The following is a 21,009-nucleotide window of genomic DNA, read 5'->3' on the forward strand; positions in this document are numbered from 1 at the left end:
CATGCTAATAATGATTTTACTTTAGAATGTGTTTAGATATCTGCATTCACGTTCAACGTTGCATTCACTTTCACGTTCAACGTGGTGTAGCCAATAGGCTGTCTTCCCTGGGCTCCAGTTTGCTCAGCACTATCAGTGCTGGAATTTAAGCCAATGGTTCCCCGGTTGCTACGCAAAAAAGTATATATTTTGCCAATCATCGTCGTCAAATTTTATGGTTTGGGGGCTCTGAAAATATCGGCCATAGTAACAAGATTAGAGCAGTGCACAACTGCAAGTTAGCAGACATTTACCTCAGAGAGGAGTGCGAGAGCAGCATGGCGACGTCGAGTGGCACTAATGTAGTCGTGGGAGTTCAGCTAGCCCCAAATTCAGTTAAATCTCTACACATGTATCCCTTCAAAAGAAGAACATTAGTGGAAAATCTAATTGTAAAAGAACTTGGACCAGACAAGCCAGAAGTAAATATAACCCAACAGGCGCGAGAAAAGGAGAAAACCTACAAGAGAACCTTTTCCCGAGGTTGGTTCGATCGAAAGGCTTGGCTAACTAGCTGTGGGTACGCCAATGCAATCTTTTGCTTCCCTTGCTTACTGTTTAAAACAAGTGCTTGTGATAGTTCATCGACACAGACAGGGGTGACAGACCTGAAACATATGTCAGAATGCATTAAGAAACATGAGCGGGCAAGAGTGCATATGGACAACTCTGTTAAGCTAGCCATGCTAGGCCGAATTAGCATATCCACACAGCTAGATGAGGGACACCGCATTGCCGTAAGAAAGCACAACGAGGAGGTGGACAGGAATCGGCATATTTTGTCAAAGATCATTGATGCCGTGAAATTTTGTGGTGCCTTTGAACTTGCTTTGCGTGGTCACGATTAGTGTGACACATCAGAAAACCCTGGCATTTTCCTGGGTCTCATTGATCTAATGGCCTCAATCGGCCATGATTTGGAGGTGCACCTGGAGAACGCCACTGTTTTTAAAGGCACTTCGAAGACCGTGCAAAATGAACTGTCAGACTGCATGTTGTCAGTTCTCAGAGACTGCATTCTGGAAGAGGTGAAACTGTCGGACTATATTGCCATTCAGGCAGACGAGACAACCGACATCTGCACTCATTGTCAGCTCGTGCTTGTGCTACGGTGCATAGATGGCCACAACAACATTCAAGAACGCTTTTTTGAGTTTATCACGCTTCCAAATGCGACTGCTGATACGATTGCCACTGCATTATTGGAAAGGCTGAGCACCATTCTTCCTGCGGGACGAGAGAAAATTAATTGCCCAGGCCTATGATGGTTCCGCAGTGATGAGGGGTGCTACAGGTGGAGTGCAGTGTAAAGTTCAAGACGTCTACGGGAGTGCCTACTACGTTCACTGTTATACGCATCAATTGAACCTCATCATGCAGCAGGCAACATCCCACATCCCAAAGATCGGCCAGTTTTTTTCAGACATTGGGGGTTTTTCTACATTTTTATTTTTACACAAGTCATTCAAACAAACGGCAGTGCTGGATGAAGTGGTGGCACACCAACTTCCAGGTACTTCAACAACGCGATGGAACTTCCGCAGTCGTGCTGTTAACAGAAAATTACATCTACAAATTTCAATCTTCCACATAAACAGCCCTACCTACAGTATTTTTCACCAGCCGCCACTGATACATAGCTGCTCCATATGCATGTGTAAAACAAAGTTTGAGTAAACACTTTTAAAAGCTGGGATGGCGAACAGCATTTGCGGTGTCAGCAGCAGCAGCAGATGCAGCAATCACATGCATTTTCTCTTTAGGAAATGCCAATATTCTAGTTTTATTGAATCCTCACAATGCTTATTATTATTATTATGATTATTGTGCATACAATAAGTTTGTTCAGATTACATATTTGAATAGCAGAAGAAGATTACAGTTCTCTGTACATCTTTGTCACTGTCAAAGCTGTCTCTGACATGGTTCTGGACCACAAAGAGCAAAAAGCTTGTCTGTCCTCAGAAAGTAGTCGGACCTGGTTAGGTATTCCCTTTATATCACTACTGTCTATCACTACTACGCTGTCAGTAGCAAAAACAAGCACTTTTAATGGATGTATTTTGAAGGTGCACAATTGCACAAAAGGACTGCATTCAAGACCATTGCGCAGCTGCAGTGCTCTCACTCAATACTGACCAAAATTCAAAACTTGTTGTCTTCATAAGTCACTTTCACACAGAAAACTCAGGAAAGTTACCCTTTAAGTTATGATTAGTTATATTTAAAAGCTAGGGTGCAAGATTGATAACAAGCCAGGGGAGGTATGAAGAGAAAATGTTTATTTAAATAACATCTGAAAGTGCCATTTCCTGCAATAAAGAGCCTTCAATCATGATTTCCCTTGTTGGAGGGAAACGCAGAAGAAGAGATTGTTGCAGGAAGTGTGCAAAATCGGAGAGTAGTTTGTGAAGACATGGACATTTTTGAGGGGGAAAAACGTTTTTTCGTTGCGAAGGCATTATCGTGATCGATTATTCTGGGCTTTCGGTAAGTCGAGCGGTGGAAAAACAGGTAGGCGACAGTACTGTTTTGTACGGTTTCTGCACAACGTATGACTTGAAAAGGCATGTTGTTGTCACGTAAGGGTCCTGATCATGTTGCACAGACATTTTAATTGCATTTTGTGTCTGTTAAGAGGAGCAAAAGGCAGTCTTTAGGATATGCCCCCAAGAAGTATATTATAACTAACTGGGAGCTCTGGCCATTAGCTGCAGGATCTCCAGTTTGCTAGCACCAATTCTGGTTGTTCTTTTTCCTATCAACAGTACTCGGTGACCTCTAGTGATCAAGACTAGAGTAAAAATCTGCCGAAGTTCCCCTTTAACACTATCAGTGTGTTTTTTAACACTGAATAAGGTCCAAATTTCTTAACACTGTGGAGAGTGTTGTATATATAACTCCACATAGAAATCTTTTATAGTTGATTTCATTTTAAAAATACTACTGGGAGTCAATTAATAATTCCCAATTTCACTACCAAAAACAATACATGCCACTTGAATTTACAAAGAAAACCACACAAGTTGCAGTCTGAATCAACCTGTATTTCAAACAAGAACACCACATAAAAAACAGCACTGGCTTTGCAATAACCACCACAACACAGGTCACACAATATGACAATGTGGCACAATGTATGTTTTTTCACACATCTCATTAGAAAACTGTTTGTCATACGGTCTGTAATAAATCAGCTCTTTAACTGGAAAAACAGAATATGAATCTGCTCTCTCATCGACACAGTATGCATTGAAATGATCATCAAAATAAAGAGTATCCACTCTGCAAGTCAAAATGAAAGCTTGCTCATCATGTATAATGATTTTGGTGACCTTTCTGAAAATGGGAATTTCTGTATTTGTTCCAGTAAAAACAAACATACCAATCTTATATTCTGTTCCATAGTTCTTCACCCAATTAGTGGTTGACACTTCAAAGTATGCATTTACATTAAAAACAGAACTTAAAACCGCACCTCCCTCCAAGCTATATCAATAATTGCTTTTTTCACTGGACCAAACTCAAATCTCTGAAAATCAAAATTCTCCCAGTGGTAAGCTATCTGTCTCTGGTGTTGTTTCACCAATGTTTTTGTGATATTTTTGAAATTTTTCACTGACCTTTTAAAAAAATTATGTTTGGCCTCAAACCTCATGCACCATACGTGAAGGAGCAGACCTATTTTTCTAATACAACGTGGATAATATAGCATGAAATGATGCTTTGGAATCAATCTTTTCTGCCTCATCCATTTTCAACCCACTTGGCCTATTTTTTCTCTCAATATAACCATAGTTGAAACTTTGGATCCTCTGTGACAATGATTCTAATGACAGATATTTCTGGTTGACAAGGTATTGAAAGACAAGTTTGAGTTCGTACTCTACTACACCTTCAAGTAAATCATGCATTATGTCAACTGCATAGTTGTCAGAGGTGTGGAAAAAATGCAATGTATTGAGCAAGCATGTCTTTTTGACACCAAATGTTGAACCCAACATAGGATCTTCCTGTAGAGCTGCACAATGTTCTGCACTTCTTTTGTACGAAAAATCATGCCAGGGTTAATGCGTTTCATTTACTTACCACAAAGATACTCTGTTGAGTTGAAGCGAAAAGAAAGTCGTCGGCTGTCCCCGCTGGATTCGCCCCGCTCTTTAGGAAAACACGTCACAGAAGTTGGAATTCCCGGAGTTGATTTTAAATCAACACTTAACAGAGTTGCTTAGATTTAACTCACTGGATTAACAACAACTCTTGTGAGGAACTAACTCTCACATAGTTGAATTAGACTAAGCAAGTGTTGAATTGACACTGTATTTTTAACACACAACACCGGAAATCTAACACTTTTGATTTTGCTGTGTAGTCTTTATTTAAACATTTGTATTATAAAATCCCAAACAGGCTAGCAGACTGTCTTGGTGGAGTAAGTACCATATTAATTATTAAGGCTACAGGCAGGTGTCACGGCCCTGGCCTCCTTCATGCCACTGGTGGGCATAAAACTCTTTATTTGAAACTTCACTCTAGTCTGCGCCTGAGTCCCGGTCACCATTCCTGACAGCAGGTTACAGTTTTATTACTGACCATATAGCAGTAGAGGTTTATAATGTTACCATTACACTGGGTTTGAGAGGCTAGAAGGATGTGTTAATTTACAGTGAATTATAATCTTTAGTTGGGGAATTATACAACATGGTTATACTCATATTATTATACAATATTTTCCTGTTACCATGAGTAACTGTAGTCTATATGTAGTCTATACATTTTAGTTGTGTTTTAATTAATTGTTTTATTATGTTTGTATTTTAATATGTATAGTTTCTTCGTTTCAAAATGTTAGTCAACATTGTAAATTAGAGCCAGCCCTCAATGATTTTCATGTTTAGATATATAAAACGGTTTTTTTGTTATATTCCTCTGTGCTGCCGTGCCAATTTGAATTTCCCCTGTGGGGGAGTCAGTCACATCTTATCTAATTTACGTACATAATGAGTTAAGTCCTGTATTAAGTACAGTACATTTGCTATTCAAATAGTCTCTTCACCTTCCTGGTGTGTCTTTTAGTGAGAGACATAATCGACAGCCTTCCCACATGTTAATATAGCTGGATGTGCAGCTCCAAAGACATTTCTTTAAAGTCAGAGGACGCTGATCAGACAAACACTCCCTGAACAGAGAAAACACAACCTTTACACAACCAGAGAGAGCCTTCAATTCTCATTACTTCCAGCTGTTAAGACTCTGAGCAACTTCCAGGTAAGGACCAATGTGGTAAGGTGTTGATGGATTTTAGGTCACAGATGGTTTTATGAGGATGTGTATTCCATGTAATGGAATTTTCTGATGTTTCAAATATTTATACACAATGTAACTGTTGATGCTGATTTTGGACCTCAAATGGTATTCTTCTTGTAGTATGTTGATTTTATCTTGCATCTATATCTGACTTAATGGTTAAATATTTACACTCACCGCCCTTTTTTAACTTTGAGATTGTGATCTATGATATAGGCTGCATTGCACACAACAACTACACATTGTACAGTAATTTACACAAAAACATGTAATGTTTGTCGACTATATGAACATTTATTTGCTTATCTACATTTTTGCGCTGTTTCAGCCTTGTGTGATGCCACCAGACATTTATGAATGTGGTGACGTTTGATAATGACCTCTGTCCTGTGGTTTTCAAGGCCAGTACATTTGAACTGTAATCACCCAATCAGTAAAGAAGAAGGGCATATCACACTAATCAAGTACTGATTGGCCTAAATGGCTGGAATTTCAAACAGCAGGAAAATTACGACAAATTGTGATCCTTTCAGCCTTCCAACAAAGGGACTACACAGCACCTACATTTAGCAGTAAGTGGCTAAAGGTAAAGCTATATGCCCATCAGAAAACTCAGTAAATCACCAACAACTAAAGCAGAGCAACTGGTTTAAAGGGGACTGTGTAGATTGAATCAGTTAATTCAAACTCAACTGGAGTGGACGCAGTGCAGTCGCGAGTTACAACTTGTGACTGTCAAAGCTTTTTCTGGTTAGAGTTTCTTACAAAGGCTCACTCCTACCTTGGTTTGTAAAAAAAAATCTTCATCTCATTTACTTGGAGAACTCCGCTCACAGCAGAATGAGGATCAAGTCAGTGACATTGTGACCAGTGCATTTAGTAAGGGTGGTCTTCCTCCACCAGCGACCAAGAGATGCCGTGGTCACCACAGCTAATTAAACCCATTCATAGTACAGCTACAGATAATTTAAGTGGTTGGACAGATACAGATACTAATAATGGTGTACTCGCTTATCCCCAATGAATAACTTAATTAATAAAGTTCTTTGGGGACACCACCTATAAAGAAGGGAAAACAACGGCAACTAATTGATCTATTGTCAGTCTCATAACTAAACTATAAATACGGAACTCAGTTAATAAGTAAATGAATTATTAATTATGACAAGAGGGGAAGTGTGTGTGTGTGTGTGTTTCTGGGTGCACACCGAAGGAAAGTTAAGCAGTCCTGTGCTTAGCTGTCGACACTGTTAAGCTACATGAAGCTATTCATGCCCAGCTATGTTACCAGTCTGTAAGGAAGAGAGGTTGCGTTGGTGTGCTGCTTGTTAGCCGGATATTCCATGAGCCAGGTTAGGGAAAGTTGTGTTTCTGATGTCAGAAAGTCTTTGCTGTGCAGTCTGATGGCGTAGGAGGAGACAAGGTCACTCGGAGCATTGTTTCGTTGCAGAGTTAGCAGTTAGCAAGTCAGCACTAACATGCATGTTGCTCTGTGCAGTCTTTGCGTGTTGCATCGGCAGGTCTGCTCCAAGCAAACCGCACTGAGGTTCAGAGAGCCATCGGGTCAGGTGAGGAAGAGGAGAAAAGAAAGGGGGGAAAAAATGACCAGAGATTTTGTGGCAGCTGGTCAACGCGTCATTGTGGGGCAATAAAGTATCTATCTATCTATCTATCTATCTATCTATCTATCTATCTATCTATCTATCTATCTATCTATCTATCTATCTATCCGTCTGTCTGTCTGTCTGTCTGATTACAGCCACAGGAAGTGACCTGGGGAGACAAATTAATTTGTAAAGTTCCTGTGGTCCAAACAACAATTGTGACCCAGATACTCTGTCAGTGGCCACCGCACCGTGTGGGAGCAAGGCATAGTTAATCTACATGCTCGGGTGTCAATCATCCAGTAACCAATCATTGAAAAGTTGACCCCTTGACACACTTTGAATGACAGCCCCCTTCATTGCATAATGAAACAGAAATGCATAAAGCAATGTAAAAAGACAAAAATTAATAAGATATTAATGGAAAGGGAAAACCATAAAGAGATAAATAGATAAATAAATACATTTAAAAATGAATAAAATAAATAAATAAATACAAAAACAAATTAAAACTGCAAGCAGTGAAGAATGGGCCCTCGCACTACACGCAACTCGGAGTGTCCTGCGGCTGCATCACGTGCAAGTGTAACATGTGGAAACCACGCCATGAACATTGGCACTTAGATGTGTTTAGAATAGAATAGATCTTTATTGTCATTGTCACAGGTACAATGAAATTTAAAGTGCTCTCCAGTCAGTGCATCATTCATAGAAAAAAAAAGAAATATAAAATGATAAATAATTAATTTAAGTGCTAGTGTTACCTAAAAAAATAAGTAGAAACATATAACATCATTAGCAGCATACATAGACACACATAGTCATACACACCCAGTCATTGCATAAAACAAAGAATGAACACACAGTCATTGCATAAAAACAGTATGATCATTCATCTGCAGGCATGCATACCATCTGTCCTTGCATTGATCCATTTAATATAGAGTCCATATTGCACTTTATTTTTTGCAGCATTGCTGGTAGTTATTGCAGTTGGATAACAACTGTGTTTGAGTCTATTTGTCCTTGCTTTAATTGATCTGTACCTTATGCCTGAAGGCAACAGTTCAAACAGGGAGTGACCAGAATGGTGAGTGTCCTTTATGATGTTCTGGGCTTTTTTGAGGCAACGGGAACTGTGTAGTTCTTCCAGTGTGGGGAGAGGGCAGCCGACAATCTTTTGAGCGATGTTGATGACCCTCTGGAGCACTTTCCTCTGAGCCGCTGTGCAGCTGGTGTACCATACGTATATGCAGTATGTTAGTATGCTCTCAATGGAGGCACGGTAAAAGGACCCCAGCAGTCTTTGTGTGATGTTATTCCTCCTGAGTATTCTCAGGAAGTACAGTCTCTGCTGGGCCTTTTTCAACAGCTCAGAGGTGTTCACACTCCAGGAAAGGTCCTCCTCGATATGGACTCCCAGGAAGCGGAAGTCTGCCACCCTCTCCACACAGTCCCTGCTGATGATTAATGGTGGGATCTCTGTTTTATTTCTCCTGTAGTCTATGATGAGTTATTTGGTCTTTGAGGCGTTGAGGAGCAGGTTGTTGTCCCTGCACCATGTTGACAGCCGCTCCACCTCATCTCTGTAGATGACTCGCCCTCCCCCCTGTTAAAATGCAAGGCCTAGAAATGGCAGCAGAATTTGACATTCAATTCAAAATGGCCGACTTCCTGTTGGGTTTAGGATTTGGCTCCAATAGGCATTTTTGTACGTCATGACATGATACATATGCCTGCTAATTTTCATTCATGTCTGCGAAACGGGACACCAGGGATGCTGAAAGTTTGTAGGGAGCGCTATCGAGCACACCCACGTGCGAGACCCAGATGAAATGTAAAATGCTGCCATGTGGGTCGTGTGTGCCAAGTTTCATGACTTGTTGAGCCTGTTTATCACCATTTATGATCATATGTTAAAACAACAAGGTGATGCTGCCTGCGTCGGTACGACAACACAGTTCAATAAAAATTCGTAAGACTCATTGTCAACAGTCTAAGGGTCTTCTGACCAAATTTAAGCTGGATGTGGTCAATCTGCAAGGAGAAATACATAAAAGTGTAATAAATCATATTTTCGGTTACCACCAAGTGGCGCTACCACTTTTAATGAATATTGTCACATAGATGTGTTCAGGGCAGGACTCTTATCAGGCACTTGAAGTTCGGTGCCAATTGGACACTCATGATGTTACAGCAAATTCATGTGCGTCCACGTTTGACGCCATGTCGCGGACACGCCCTTCAATGACAACTCACCACATTTATCACATATCATCAACAATATGTTTTGCATTTTCTGACCAAATTTCAGCTGAATCTGATCAACCTGCTAGGAGCAGAACGTGATAGTATAAAACATTTAATTCCTGTTGCCAGTAGGGGGTGCTATGAGTATGACTGAACTGTAGACATGTTCAGGGTGAGATTCTTATCAAACGTGAAGTTTCGTTGAGACTGGACCATGTACGCCGAAGTTGTGACAACTTCCTATTTCATGGGAAAACGTCACAAATTGGCGCTACACCTCAGGCACGCCGTTTGACGAACAGTCACAAACAGCACAACGTTTTAATCGTGAATGTCTTTAGATTGCAATGTCCAAATGTGAAGTCAATCCGATGAATTCCCTAGGAGGAATCTGTCCAAATACAACACCAAAAAGGTCTGTGTATCTTTTCGTCATTCGATTTTCCTTTCAGAAACGGGTATTAAAACAGAAAACAAGGGGTTATTTGATTTTTGTTTTAAAATACAAAAATTAAAATTGAAATACAAGGCGTTTTTCTTTTTCATGGTCAAAAAGGGATGAGCAAAATGTAAAAAATTATTTGATTTTCTTATTCTATTTCATATAACAAAAAATAAAATCGCTAGAAAACAGAAACGAAAAAAGGCCTGTTTTTTCATATTCTGAGACCGGATGTTGTCGTTTACAGGACGGTGCTGTGTAGAAGAAACAGTAGGCTAGTAGACTGCGATCAATCCAGCCGTGAGTCCGATCTCCGTGGTCAAATCAGCCGCACTTAAATTTCGAGTGTACAAGTATTCTCAGCATTATGGTAAATGCGGAGAAAAAGCATATTTACTTCCGGTTTTCAAAATAAAGGTATTTAGAACAGTAAGCTATAATTCGAACCTACATTTAAAATAAAATATGTTACATTAAAGTGTTTCATGCGCCCCGATGAATAAAAAACATGTCTTTAGATTGCACTGATTAAATTTGAAGTAGATCAGATAAATTCCCTAGGAGGAGTTCGTTCAAATACAACGCGAAAAATCACAGAAAATGACCAAAAAATTCTAAATGGCTGAGTTTGATGCCACGCCACGGACACTCCCTTCAACGTACATGCACAAATAGCACAACTTTTAATCAGCATCATTTTTTGACTGTACTCACAAATTTTGAAGCAGATCTGATAAATTCCCTAGGAGGAGTTTGTTCAAATACAACGCGAAAAGTTCGCCGAAAGTGAAAATGAAAATCAAAATGGCCGACTTCCTGTGGGGTTTCGGGTATGGGTCCAAGAGGCTTTTTTGTACGTCCCGGCATGTTACACGTGCCTACCGAGTTTCGTACATATTGGTGAAACGTGGCGCCGGGGCTGCTGTTTTTTTATCCTGTAGGACACACTACACACATGAGGAACACGGTTTTGGTATGTGAGCTTCAGGCACTACTCTACACGTGCCCTGTGAATTTCATATTCACAACTATTAGGGTATTCGCACAGTGATGTTTCATGCAAAAAGAGCGCCAGCTAGTGGCGTATTTTGTTTTTCCTTTTTAAGGGAGCCTCAGGGAGCCAGGGGGAAGCATCATACCAAGTTTCATCTTAATCACACATACCGTTGTAGAGATATAAACTTCTTCATTTTAAAGAGCGCCACCTAGTGGCAATGGCCTGAAATTGTGCACGATGCTTAAGAAAGACATGTGGAACTATGGACCCAAGTTTGGTGTCAATCGGACATACCAATGTGGAGAAATGGTCCACTTCCTTTTTGACGAAAAATTTACTGGAAGTTGGAATTTTATAGCGTGCTTATTTTTTGAAATTTCAAAAAGGTTCAAATTACTTTTTTTGCCAGGGCGGTCCCCAGGTGGTAGGTGAAAAATTTCGTGCTAATCGGACAAAGCGTGTAGGAGTAACACGTAAAAGTAAAAAAAAATTCTAGGCGGAAGTGGGCGGGGCTTATATGGGGAGATCCAGCTCCATTCACCGAACGCGTGGGTATAAGTTTTTTGAATGTGCGACAAACTATGCAGAAGTTATTAGCCTAAACGCATTTTTTATGATAGTAGCGCCACCTAATGGCAGACCCGAAAGCAACGCATGTAATATCCCCATTTTCACCAGGCCTGACCACTTTGCCAAATAAAATTGACTTTTCGTATATGTTCAGGGGGTCAAAATCGCAGTCAAAGGGGGCTAAAAATAATAATAATAGTTAAGAAGAAGAAGAAGAAATCAAGCAAAAACAATAGGGACCTTACCGGTCGCTGGCTCGGTCCCTAATTATATATATATATATATATATATATATAGAGAGAGAGAGAGAGAGAGACAGAGAGAGAGAGAGATGTATATATACAATATATAAAATTAACAGTAGCTACAGTAAACGGTGCAAACAGTAAACAGTGCAAATGGATGTGCAAATACAGGTAGAAATTGCGTGTGGGGGGTCCAGTAGGGAACAGAATACAATGCTTTTATCCCACTGTATATCTCCTTGTTTCTTTTAGATGAGAACTGGCCAGCCTTGTGGACTGAGAGTCAAGCTAGGGAATTTAAAAACACTTTAATTGACTTGTTGTTTACTTGTTGTTTACTTGAGTATTTACATTTTATGCTACTTTATAAAGTAGCATAAAATGTAAATACTCAAGTAATGTATCAGTAATGTATCAGTTAATGCTACTTTATACTAGAAATATTAAGTACTTTTTAGTCCACTACATTGATTTAACAGCTTTAGTTACTAGTTACTTCTCAGATTAAGATTTTATATAGAAAACATGTGATCAGTTTGTTGGCTTGTGTTGCTTATAATAAATTGTGTTACTTATAATAAATTGTTCATTATACATACCCAGTCTTTCAGAATGCTTTCAATTATGTGTGGATGCATGTAGCCGACTGTATGCGTTAGTGAGTGTGGTGGTGCTTATGGGGTGTCGGTCCGGGACATGTGTGTACGAGGACGGGAGGGAATCATCACAGTATACCCACTACAATAAACTAGACTACACCACTGGAGGAAAGAGTTTTTGAGTCTGTTGGTGGAGCTGGACTGGGACAGCAGTCTGCCACTGAACACACTCCTCTGCCATACTTTTATTTATTCAATAATAATTATATTTATATTTCAATTCTTCAATAATCCCATTAAAATATTTCAGTTTCCATTCAAAGCATTCTTTGTCAATTTAGTTCAACAACACTGTCTGTCCTTCTGTCTGTCTGTGTCTGTGTCTGTGTGTTAGTGTCAGGGGCTGGGATCTGTTTGTCAGGCCTTCCTTTTCAGAAACATGTTTATTTTTGTGACTAGCTATAGCTACATGCTAGCAAACAAGCTATCTAGCTAAATCCAGGAGAAGAGGGGCTTTGTGGCAGACACAGACTGTATTTGAAAGAAGGATGGGCCTAAACTACCCAACAGGATATCAAATAGTTCAAATCAGATCCACCTCAACAACAGTCAGTTAATGATCTAATAATATCATATGTAATAGTGTAAAACTCACAGTTTACTTTTAATACATTTGGTTAATTATACTCAGTGTCACCTTAAGTTTAATAAAGGACCTCAATGTCAGTGTCAACTGAAAATAACATAAACCTATGTTATGATCAATTCAAGGTGCACGCGAGCTGTCCATTGGTCCATCATGAAAGGGACTGCAGTTATAATGATGGTCTTATCAGGTCAGTTCAAAGTTCAACTCTCACCTTCATTTGCATGCAGTACCAACAGCCCTGCTGGTACTGGCTACTGCTTAAGGCAAGAACCCTTTGGCAGTAGTGGGGGCCCGTCAGAAGATAGAAGACATAGGCATAGTCTGAGGACTGCAGTTACACCCTCTGCCACTCCACCCCACCCCTCGCTCTGCTACAGGTCTAAAGTGAGCCTACAGACTAAAAATGTGCTTTCTAATATTATTTATGCATGCCTCTCTTGTCTCTGCCATGTTGAATACACACATCACAGTTACTCCATCATATGTCGCACACTCAGTTGTTTGTGAGGAGCCAAACTGTAATGAGTTTATCAATGAATGCATCACAATAATTGTCTTTATCTTTTCCACAGGACTGTGTTTTCTACCTTCCTGTTTTCCTCGTCTCTACATCTTTGTTGAACAGCCATCGACCTGGGCTGAAGCTCAGAGCTACTGCAGGGAGAAGTACACCGACCTGGCCTCTGTGCACAATGAGCGACACTTGGCTCAGCTCAATACACTTTTAGATAATAATCCCAACGTCTGGATCGGACTGCAAGCTGATATTGAGGCATGGAGGTGGTCTCTGGAAGACCCGCGTTACTATGGTGAAGGAGAGGCTGACTTCAGGAAGTGGGCCCCGGATGAACCAAATGGTGTAGGATACAACAAACTTTGTGTGATGATGTTGGCTTCCGGTGAATGGGCGGATGCCGTGTGCACAATGGCAATAGATCTAATTTGCTACAACGGTAAAAACAGCCACAGTACTTGGGCACAACAGTGCTTTGAGCTGAGAATGCTAATATCAAGCTAATATGTTCAAATTGACAAGCAATACCTGATCTCACAGCACAGCTAGGCCTTTCCCCTGTATTGTTTATTTTGTCTGTTGATGTTGTGATCGGAAAACAATGATTTTATCTGCAGTGAAACATAATATGAATGAACCACAGTCAAATGTCATAAGTAACAATCAGTCCAACAGTTGTCGAGATATTTCATTGTGGACCAAAGTAGTGGACCCACAACTGACCAACTTTGTCATCCATAGACTAAAAAGTAATTATCACTGTTGTCAGTCTAGGTAATTTGGAGAACCCTATGCACTCTTAAACTGAGGTGAGGAATGTAGTCAGTAACAATAATTATGTCTGCATGTGGTTGGTAGGTTTTTTTGTGGGTGACCAGACACATATCTTTTCAATAAGTTACGGTACCAGTATGGCACAATCTCTAAAGTAGCATTGTTCAGACATTCATATTCATTCAGCATCATTGATCTCAACACTGTTCAAATATTTTCAGGCACGGCAGGAACAGAAGACACTTCATCAAGCTTCATCTTTGTGAATGGACCCAAGACCTGGAAGCAGGCTCAGAGTTACTGCAGGGAGCACTACACGGACCTGGCCATTGTGAGGAACCAAGCTGAGAATGACCTGCTGAACAGCATGACCCAGAATTCATTCACATGGATTGGCAGCTACAGAGACTCATGGAAGTGGTCAGATGGGAGTACACATTCATTCAGTAACTGGGCTCCATCCACAGATCGATACACTTGTGCCGTTTCACACTTGGGCAAATGGTATAACCAGGACTGCAACAACAAGCTGAGCTTCGTATGTTACGTTGGTGAGTACTGATTTACAAATTGTCAGTTGTCAATTATAAATGGAGCGAAGCCTGCAAGCTAGTTCAGGCAGTCAACTCGAGCTGCTTGGATATACACACAACATTATTCCATAATCACTAACCAAGCGCACCCCTTTAATCTGGCGGTATACTTAAGCTGCACAATTTCCCAGCTCTCCCTCTGCTCTGTCAATGCCGCTGTTGCCCTGCATCCGTATTGCTGCCTGCTGCAGTGTAAGCCCCACCACCACCCCAGCATCCACCTGTAGGCTCCGACTGGGGGTTAAGGTATTTGCTCATCACTCCCCAATATCTCTATGTAAAGATATCTGCGGGGAGTGATGAGGTCGGAGCCTAGACGCCAAAAACCTAAATATGCTATACTGCTGTAATAAACATGAGTTGGCTGACTGAACTAGGGTTTGGTACCAAACCAATATGGCACTGGTTCCTATACAACCGTTATCTACCGGACTGAATCACAACACAGATGTCTGTGTCTTGTTTCAGTACCACACCTGTCTATTGACCTGTCTATTGATGGCAATGTGTGCCATCTCAAGTTAACGTCTGGTTAACTCTCTCTATATGCCTTTAGCAGCAGGTAGCGTTAGCTGCTACTAGTTACCTTAAACAGCTTAAAATACAGCGCTAAAATACAGAGCTAAATGACCTAAAGTGTGACTATATTTTAGAATTCCAACAACAGTCCAACAAATGTGTAAAAACAATTGCATGTAAAGGGGGAAGCATCTGGCGACACAATACACTTTGAAAGCAGAGGGATGTACCCCTGCTCGTCCGCCTGTGTGACCCCATTCCAAGCATCAGTGTGAGTGTGGGTGTCTCTGGCCCTTGCCATGGTGAGCATAGATAAATGCTCATATAGCGTCTTCGTAGTCTTCCGACCATTCAAATTATTTTACACTACTGTCCCATATCATATTCACACACATTAACACATCGGGAGTAATTTGGGGTACAGTATCTTCAGAGACGACTGATGATGGCTTTTGAAGTTAGAGTTGAATACCAACTGCAAATTTATTTAGCTGTTATTGGTACTGTGACTGTTATTTAATGTCAAATTATTATAGCCAGGTTAGGTTTATTTTTTGTGTGAATTTCTTAAGTATACTTTTAACTGTTAATAGTTGATATATTTATTTGAAGTACAAATTTACTATAGCAATAAAAAAAAAGCTGTTCTTTAATGTTAAATGTAAACATTAAAATAATATCTGTTCAGGCACTGTTTAGGCACTAGTACTATTTTAAAAGTATTGTTTTTGCACTGGTATCAGAAAAAAACCCAAACAATCCCCAACCTTTATTATAATAGTTAGACATTCACAGAAGCCTTATGATTATTATCTTACATTTTTACAGTTCATATGCAACATGAAAATGCTTTTCTTCCCTTGTATGTAAACAGTTCCCGCGATGAAGAAGCAGGTGGTACAGGTGGTGCTGAAATCGTCTGTGGACATGGAAGACCAAAAGGAATACATCTTGCAGAAGGTAATTTTGTTTGAGCATGATGCCAAAATACCTGTTTGAGGTGCTTGTAGAATGCAAACATTTGATTAAATTTGAGATAATAGTTGTTAAGAAATCAGTATACAGTGTATGTTCTTCAGTTTGGGATTGTCGGCTGCTGCTTAGTCCCATCTATGATTTGAGTGCACTATGCACCCTGTATCTCATTCCACCTCCTGATTTAACTCACTCTGTATGGAGTGCTGAGGTTAAAGGACAACCTGTTGCTCTGAGTTTGAAAAGTCTGGTCATTTGCCCAAAGCCCACCCTCTTGTATTTCTCAGTTTAAGCAGGGACTGAAGGACCACAACCTGGATGAAGATGTCAAGCTGAGATGGGTGGAGCAGCCCGACGGAAAGGTCTTCCACAAGACAAACACGGACAAGAAGGAGGGCGAGAGCTGATGCTGTAAATCGGTCGTTCTCAACCAAATCAGGCTGCAGACCTTTATTGGATAAGATTGGGAATCTCTATCTTATAAGATTTTGTTATTCCATGACTGTCCATGCTGTAGATTGGAAAATTAACAGTGAATAGTGTGAAATGTATGAACAGAACAGCAATTCTCTCATTGCGCTAACTTTTAGTCAATGAAATAATAGTTAAATTAATATATACATTGCATTTAATTGCACTGATTCTTTTGGTTGCAGGCTGAGCATCCAACATCTTCATATCCCTGCAGCTGATTTTACGCATTATGATCAGTTCCCTGCTCACAGGAGTTCAGCTCAGCCTGTCCTCTGTGGCTCTCGAGGAGCTTTGTCAATTTTGACAAAATAATCCTAAAAGTCCACTAAATTTATAAAAGTGCACCTCTAAATCACTGGAATAAAACATAACCCTTAGACTTCAACATGCTTTTTCTATGTCTATGGCTATTTCTTTTTTGTATTGTATTGTAAAAGCTGTAACATAATTAATTTTGGTGAAATCATTAAAGCTTTTAAAAAAACTTAATATATAAATATTATATTTTTCTTTCATATTTGCTGAAACTTTCACTATATCCTGACAGTAGAACATGAGACAGGTAATCTGTGAAGAAATGAGGTTCCTCTGGCTCCTCTTAGTGCTCCTCATGGAATTTGCATGAATACACCCTACCCAATACAAACTTTTTGAGTCTCATTCCCAGGTCAAACCCAATCAAATACTGACGCTGGGAATGAAACTCAACAGTCAATTATCGTAATTAAAGTGTCTTATCTTTCATGGCTCTGATTGGTTGTTTTCTTTCGGATACAATGGATTCTTGCAAATGCCATTAGGAGCACTACAAGATGTCACCAGCATCTCTGACCAAAACAATGGCATTACAGTTGACCAGACTCCACTGACTAAACCACCTGATAAGATAATCATAAAACACACTTCAAACTGGACAAAAACAAAACTGGCCAATAACATCTTGGTAAGTCTTTCCACACGCTTTCCAGCAATAATCAATTCTGGTTTGGTGAACATAAAACGCTAATTCACCAATTGGATTGACCAGTTGGATGAGAAAAGGTCTGCAATGGTAAACTGGCTAGGGCTGCAAAATATGGTAAAAACATCAAGTTGTGATTGTTTTGACAGATTTTCTGGGTGTTATAGCAACACAAAAGATAGACCTGACAGAATCCCAATACAAAAAATAAAGTCTCTTTACATATTTGAGCTGCACTATGTTTTGGTCATAACTTCATTAGATGTATACTTTTTTGTGTGTCAATACAGATCATTCACATTCCCTGATATTTAAACATCTTGATACAATTTTTGACCTTTTTACTTTTTCTTTCACCCATAAAGAAAATACAGTGCATATGTAATCAATAACATGATGGAAATGAATGAAAAAGAATAAAAGAAAAGAAAAACAAAGCATGATCCATCTAATATTTCATTAATTTTACATTGTATAGCAAGTCAATTATAACTTAATTTAAATAGAGCCCATCTTTACTTTTTCCATATTACATATTCTGTGTTTCCAGACACTTTCTTGGGAGGTTCAGTTTTTCCCCAATCCCTTGTTATTTGCTTGAGCACTGTAATTCTCAGAATCCAAATAAAATAATTCTTCTTTTTGAAGGCTTTGTGGTGTTCTCCCAAAAGTATATTGTTTCTCTAAGTTCAACACTCACAAAATCTGTTCTACTGTGTGTAAAGTATCTAACCAATGGGTTTGTATTTTTTTTACATGTAAAGAAAATGTGTGTATGGTCAGCATTATTTTCCCCACATTCCCTCCAGCAACTGGAATTGTTTTGTGTATACTTGGATGGTGTTGTAAAGTATCTTATATTCATCTTCCTAGCATATTCCTGCCAATAGGGTGCTCTTATATAGAAGAAAATAACTCTGAATCCACTCACTACCAGATATAGTTGTTTTCAGTTCCTTCTCCAATTTATCTTTAACATAGTATAAGTTTTCAATTTTATTGTCCAGAAGTATTTGGTACCAGTTGTGTTTTTGCGGTTATGGCTTTACCATGTATCAAAGAAGAGGGGGAGGTCTTGAATTAGCATTTTTTCTCTCAAATAGTTATAGAAGTGATTTATTTTATTTATGGATTTTCTATATTTTAGAAATAATGCACGCAAATTCAACCAATCCCTGTATATTCTGCACAACCTTACGTTTTTGTCCAGTCACTGCAACTTTTCTGCAAATTTGACCAATCATTATAGTTTCTGGCAAGTTTCACCAATCATATCAGTCCCCTGCTCAAAACGTTGAACCATATTTTACCAAACTACTAGTTGTTCCTTTCGATTTTTAATGAATTATTCAAAAAATTTCATTTGCAAAACAAATCCTAAAAACATTGCAACATGCAGTCCAAAAAAAGCCAGCAAAATGCTGGGGGGACTTTTTATACAATTGGTAAAATCTTGTGAGGCCCTTAGTTTCCCATGTCTTGAAAATATTATCAGTACAGTTTGGAGTAAAATCTGGGTCCCTTAATGTTTCATTTAAACAGATAGTTTGTTGTGCCCTGACTTTGGCTGTGTTATATGTTCCTCACCAGATTTTAAATGTGTAATCTATAGAATTGTGTGTTTAGATCTGTCATTTTTTTAGCTGGAGAAAAGCAAAGTGCTGAGTGCTTACACTAAATTGAACTCAATGAGCTTCTATTTGGGACATTTCTCATGATTCATTCATATTAAAATTGTTTTTACCTGTGCTGCATAATAATAATTAATTAAATGATGTAGCCTAATGCAAGCCCCCTTACTTTCCCTTTTCTTTTGTTCTTTCCGTCCCATATAATTTTTCTCAGCATCTCCTCCCAAACAATAAAACATGTAGGTATAACAGGTTCGGAAATAGAAACAGAAAATGTGGCAAAATATTCATTTTAATAACGTAATTTCTTTTAACAAGTCATGCCTCATACTCTTCCAACAACAAATGGACACAACAACCTCACATTCATTCTATGAAGAAAAACATCTCTAGCTGAAAACAGATGTATTAAATAACAGCAAACCCTGGAAACAAAACTGCATTAAAAACACCATCAATTTAGTTCAGAAATTAAATGTAGTATAATGTCAAAAATGTAGGCTGAACATAGTCTAGATAACAAACAAAAACAACAGCTCTACTGAAACTAAATCATTTTCATATGAAAAGCTATTGTAGGCAATTATGGAAAATAAACTCATGAGTTGGTGGTGCAGCCCTCCTCCTCTTCCTCTTCTTCGACCTTGTGGAATACCTTTCCATCAGCCTGCCTCACCCATCTCAGCTTGACGTCTTCACTCACGCCATGGTCCTTCAGTCTCTGGTTAATCTGAGAAGCAGAAATATTTATTGTCTCAATATGTTTAATGAAGTTTTCATTGCTATCTTAAAACACATCCTATACATGAAGGTCAAGAAGTAATGTGTGTGTTCCATCATGCATTTTCTTCCATCTTGGTCGTCTCGTCTCAGTGCTTTTATCAGGATGTGGGTCTGTTGCCTTTTGTGCTCATTTGAATTTGAACCTCACTGTCAGTTTGACTAGGTGACACTGACATATAGTATGTGTTACAACAAAGGGAAAATGCCTCAAAAAGGTTTTAAGCTGTATTTTTTATTATAACTCTCGATACTTTTACTTTTTTTATTTTTACTTTTAATGTGAATCTTGGCTCTGTGCCTGTGCAGTATAAGGCTCTGCTCTGTTAGCAGGCTATAGTGTATATTTAGGTCTATAATCCAACGTGCATGTGCTGTAACATATTTCCAGGAGGTTATTGCTTAATGTGTCCTCACTTGTCTTTTTTGTTTGTTAATTTGAGATAGTACAAAGCCCCAGAAGGACTGCAGCCTCGGGCCCCATGACTATCTAGTGTAGATTGGATAGATCTCACCCTTGTCTCTGTGTCTGCCTCTGTTACTGCGCCTGTCTCCTTTCTACTTTTTCCACTTTGTTTCTACCCCCTACATTACCTCAATACCTCAGATCCAGTGTGTCAGTCTATCTGTCCACCAGATGGCCCCATTGGTTTTGATTGGAGCAGTTTCCCCTTCATTCATTTCTCTCTGCATATTGAGGCTATAGTCATCCTGTATCTTGTGCCAGCCTGTGTTACTGTCAGAGGTGAAAGGTGTATTTATGCAGTAAAGGTAGCACTACCCCAGTGACTGCAGAAAATGTACAGAAACATTATCAGCAAAATAAGTGTGACTCACTCGTTAATCAAAACAAATACTCAGAGTGTATGACCTATTGTTTTTAGATATGGTATATTTTTATGTAATTTTTTTCTGAGGTAAGCACCATATTTAAATTTTTGCTAAATTTACAAAGTAACTGGTAACTATATGTGGCTAGTTCATAACATGAATACAATATAACACTCTAAAACATAGTAAAGTAGAATAAGGTACCAATAACAATGTACTTGAGCACTTAAACATCCCCTGCAGAAATGTATTAAG

At 39.2% G+C, this 21,009-nt stretch overlaps 2 protein-coding genes across 8 annotated transcripts in view; one reads left to right on the forward strand and one right to left on the reverse strand.

The window, feature by feature from the left end:
• LOC127357016 (C-type mannose receptor 2-like) overlaps positions 1 to 17,040 on the forward strand; it is a 30,564-nt gene extending 13,524 nt beyond the window's left edge. For 4 of the 6 annotated variants that reach the window (XM_051389166.1, XM_051389169.1, XM_051389165.1 and 1 more), the window contains 4 exons: positions 13,275 to 13,655; positions 14,212 to 14,541; positions 15,977 to 16,062; positions 16,365 to 17,040. In XM_051389166.1, coding sequence (XP_051245126.1) covers positions 13,275 to 13,655; positions 14,212 to 14,541; positions 15,977 to 16,062; positions 16,365 to 16,484 — 917 coding nt within the window. In that variant the 3' untranslated portion in view covers positions 16,485 to 17,040. Of the gene's footprint in view, positions 1 to 5,145; positions 5,308 to 8,053; positions 12,890 to 13,274; positions 13,656 to 14,211; positions 14,542 to 15,976; positions 16,063 to 16,364 lie in introns of those variants that run through there. The other 2 variants (XM_051389168.1, XM_051389167.1) reach the window with 2 other exon arrangements.
• A 2,377-nt stretch (positions 17,041 to 19,417) lies between these two features.
• The window catches only part of LOC127357009 (uncharacterized), a 39,020-nt gene continuing 37,428 nt past the window's right edge, over positions 19,418 to 21,009 (reverse strand). For both annotated transcript variants that reach the window (XM_051389156.1, XM_051389157.1), the window contains one exon: positions 19,418 to 19,873. In XM_051389156.1, the coding sequence (XP_051245116.1) occupies positions 19,742 to 19,873 (132 nt within the window). In that variant the 3' untranslated portion in view covers positions 19,418 to 19,741. The remainder of the gene's footprint in view (positions 19,874 to 21,009) is intronic.

This window comes from Dicentrarchus labrax, unplaced genomic scaffold (assembly GCF_905237075.1).
Source record: "Dicentrarchus labrax unplaced genomic scaffold, dlabrax2021, whole genome shotgun sequence".
Taxonomy (NCBI): Eukaryota; Metazoa; Chordata; class Actinopteri; family Moronidae; genus Dicentrarchus; species Dicentrarchus labrax.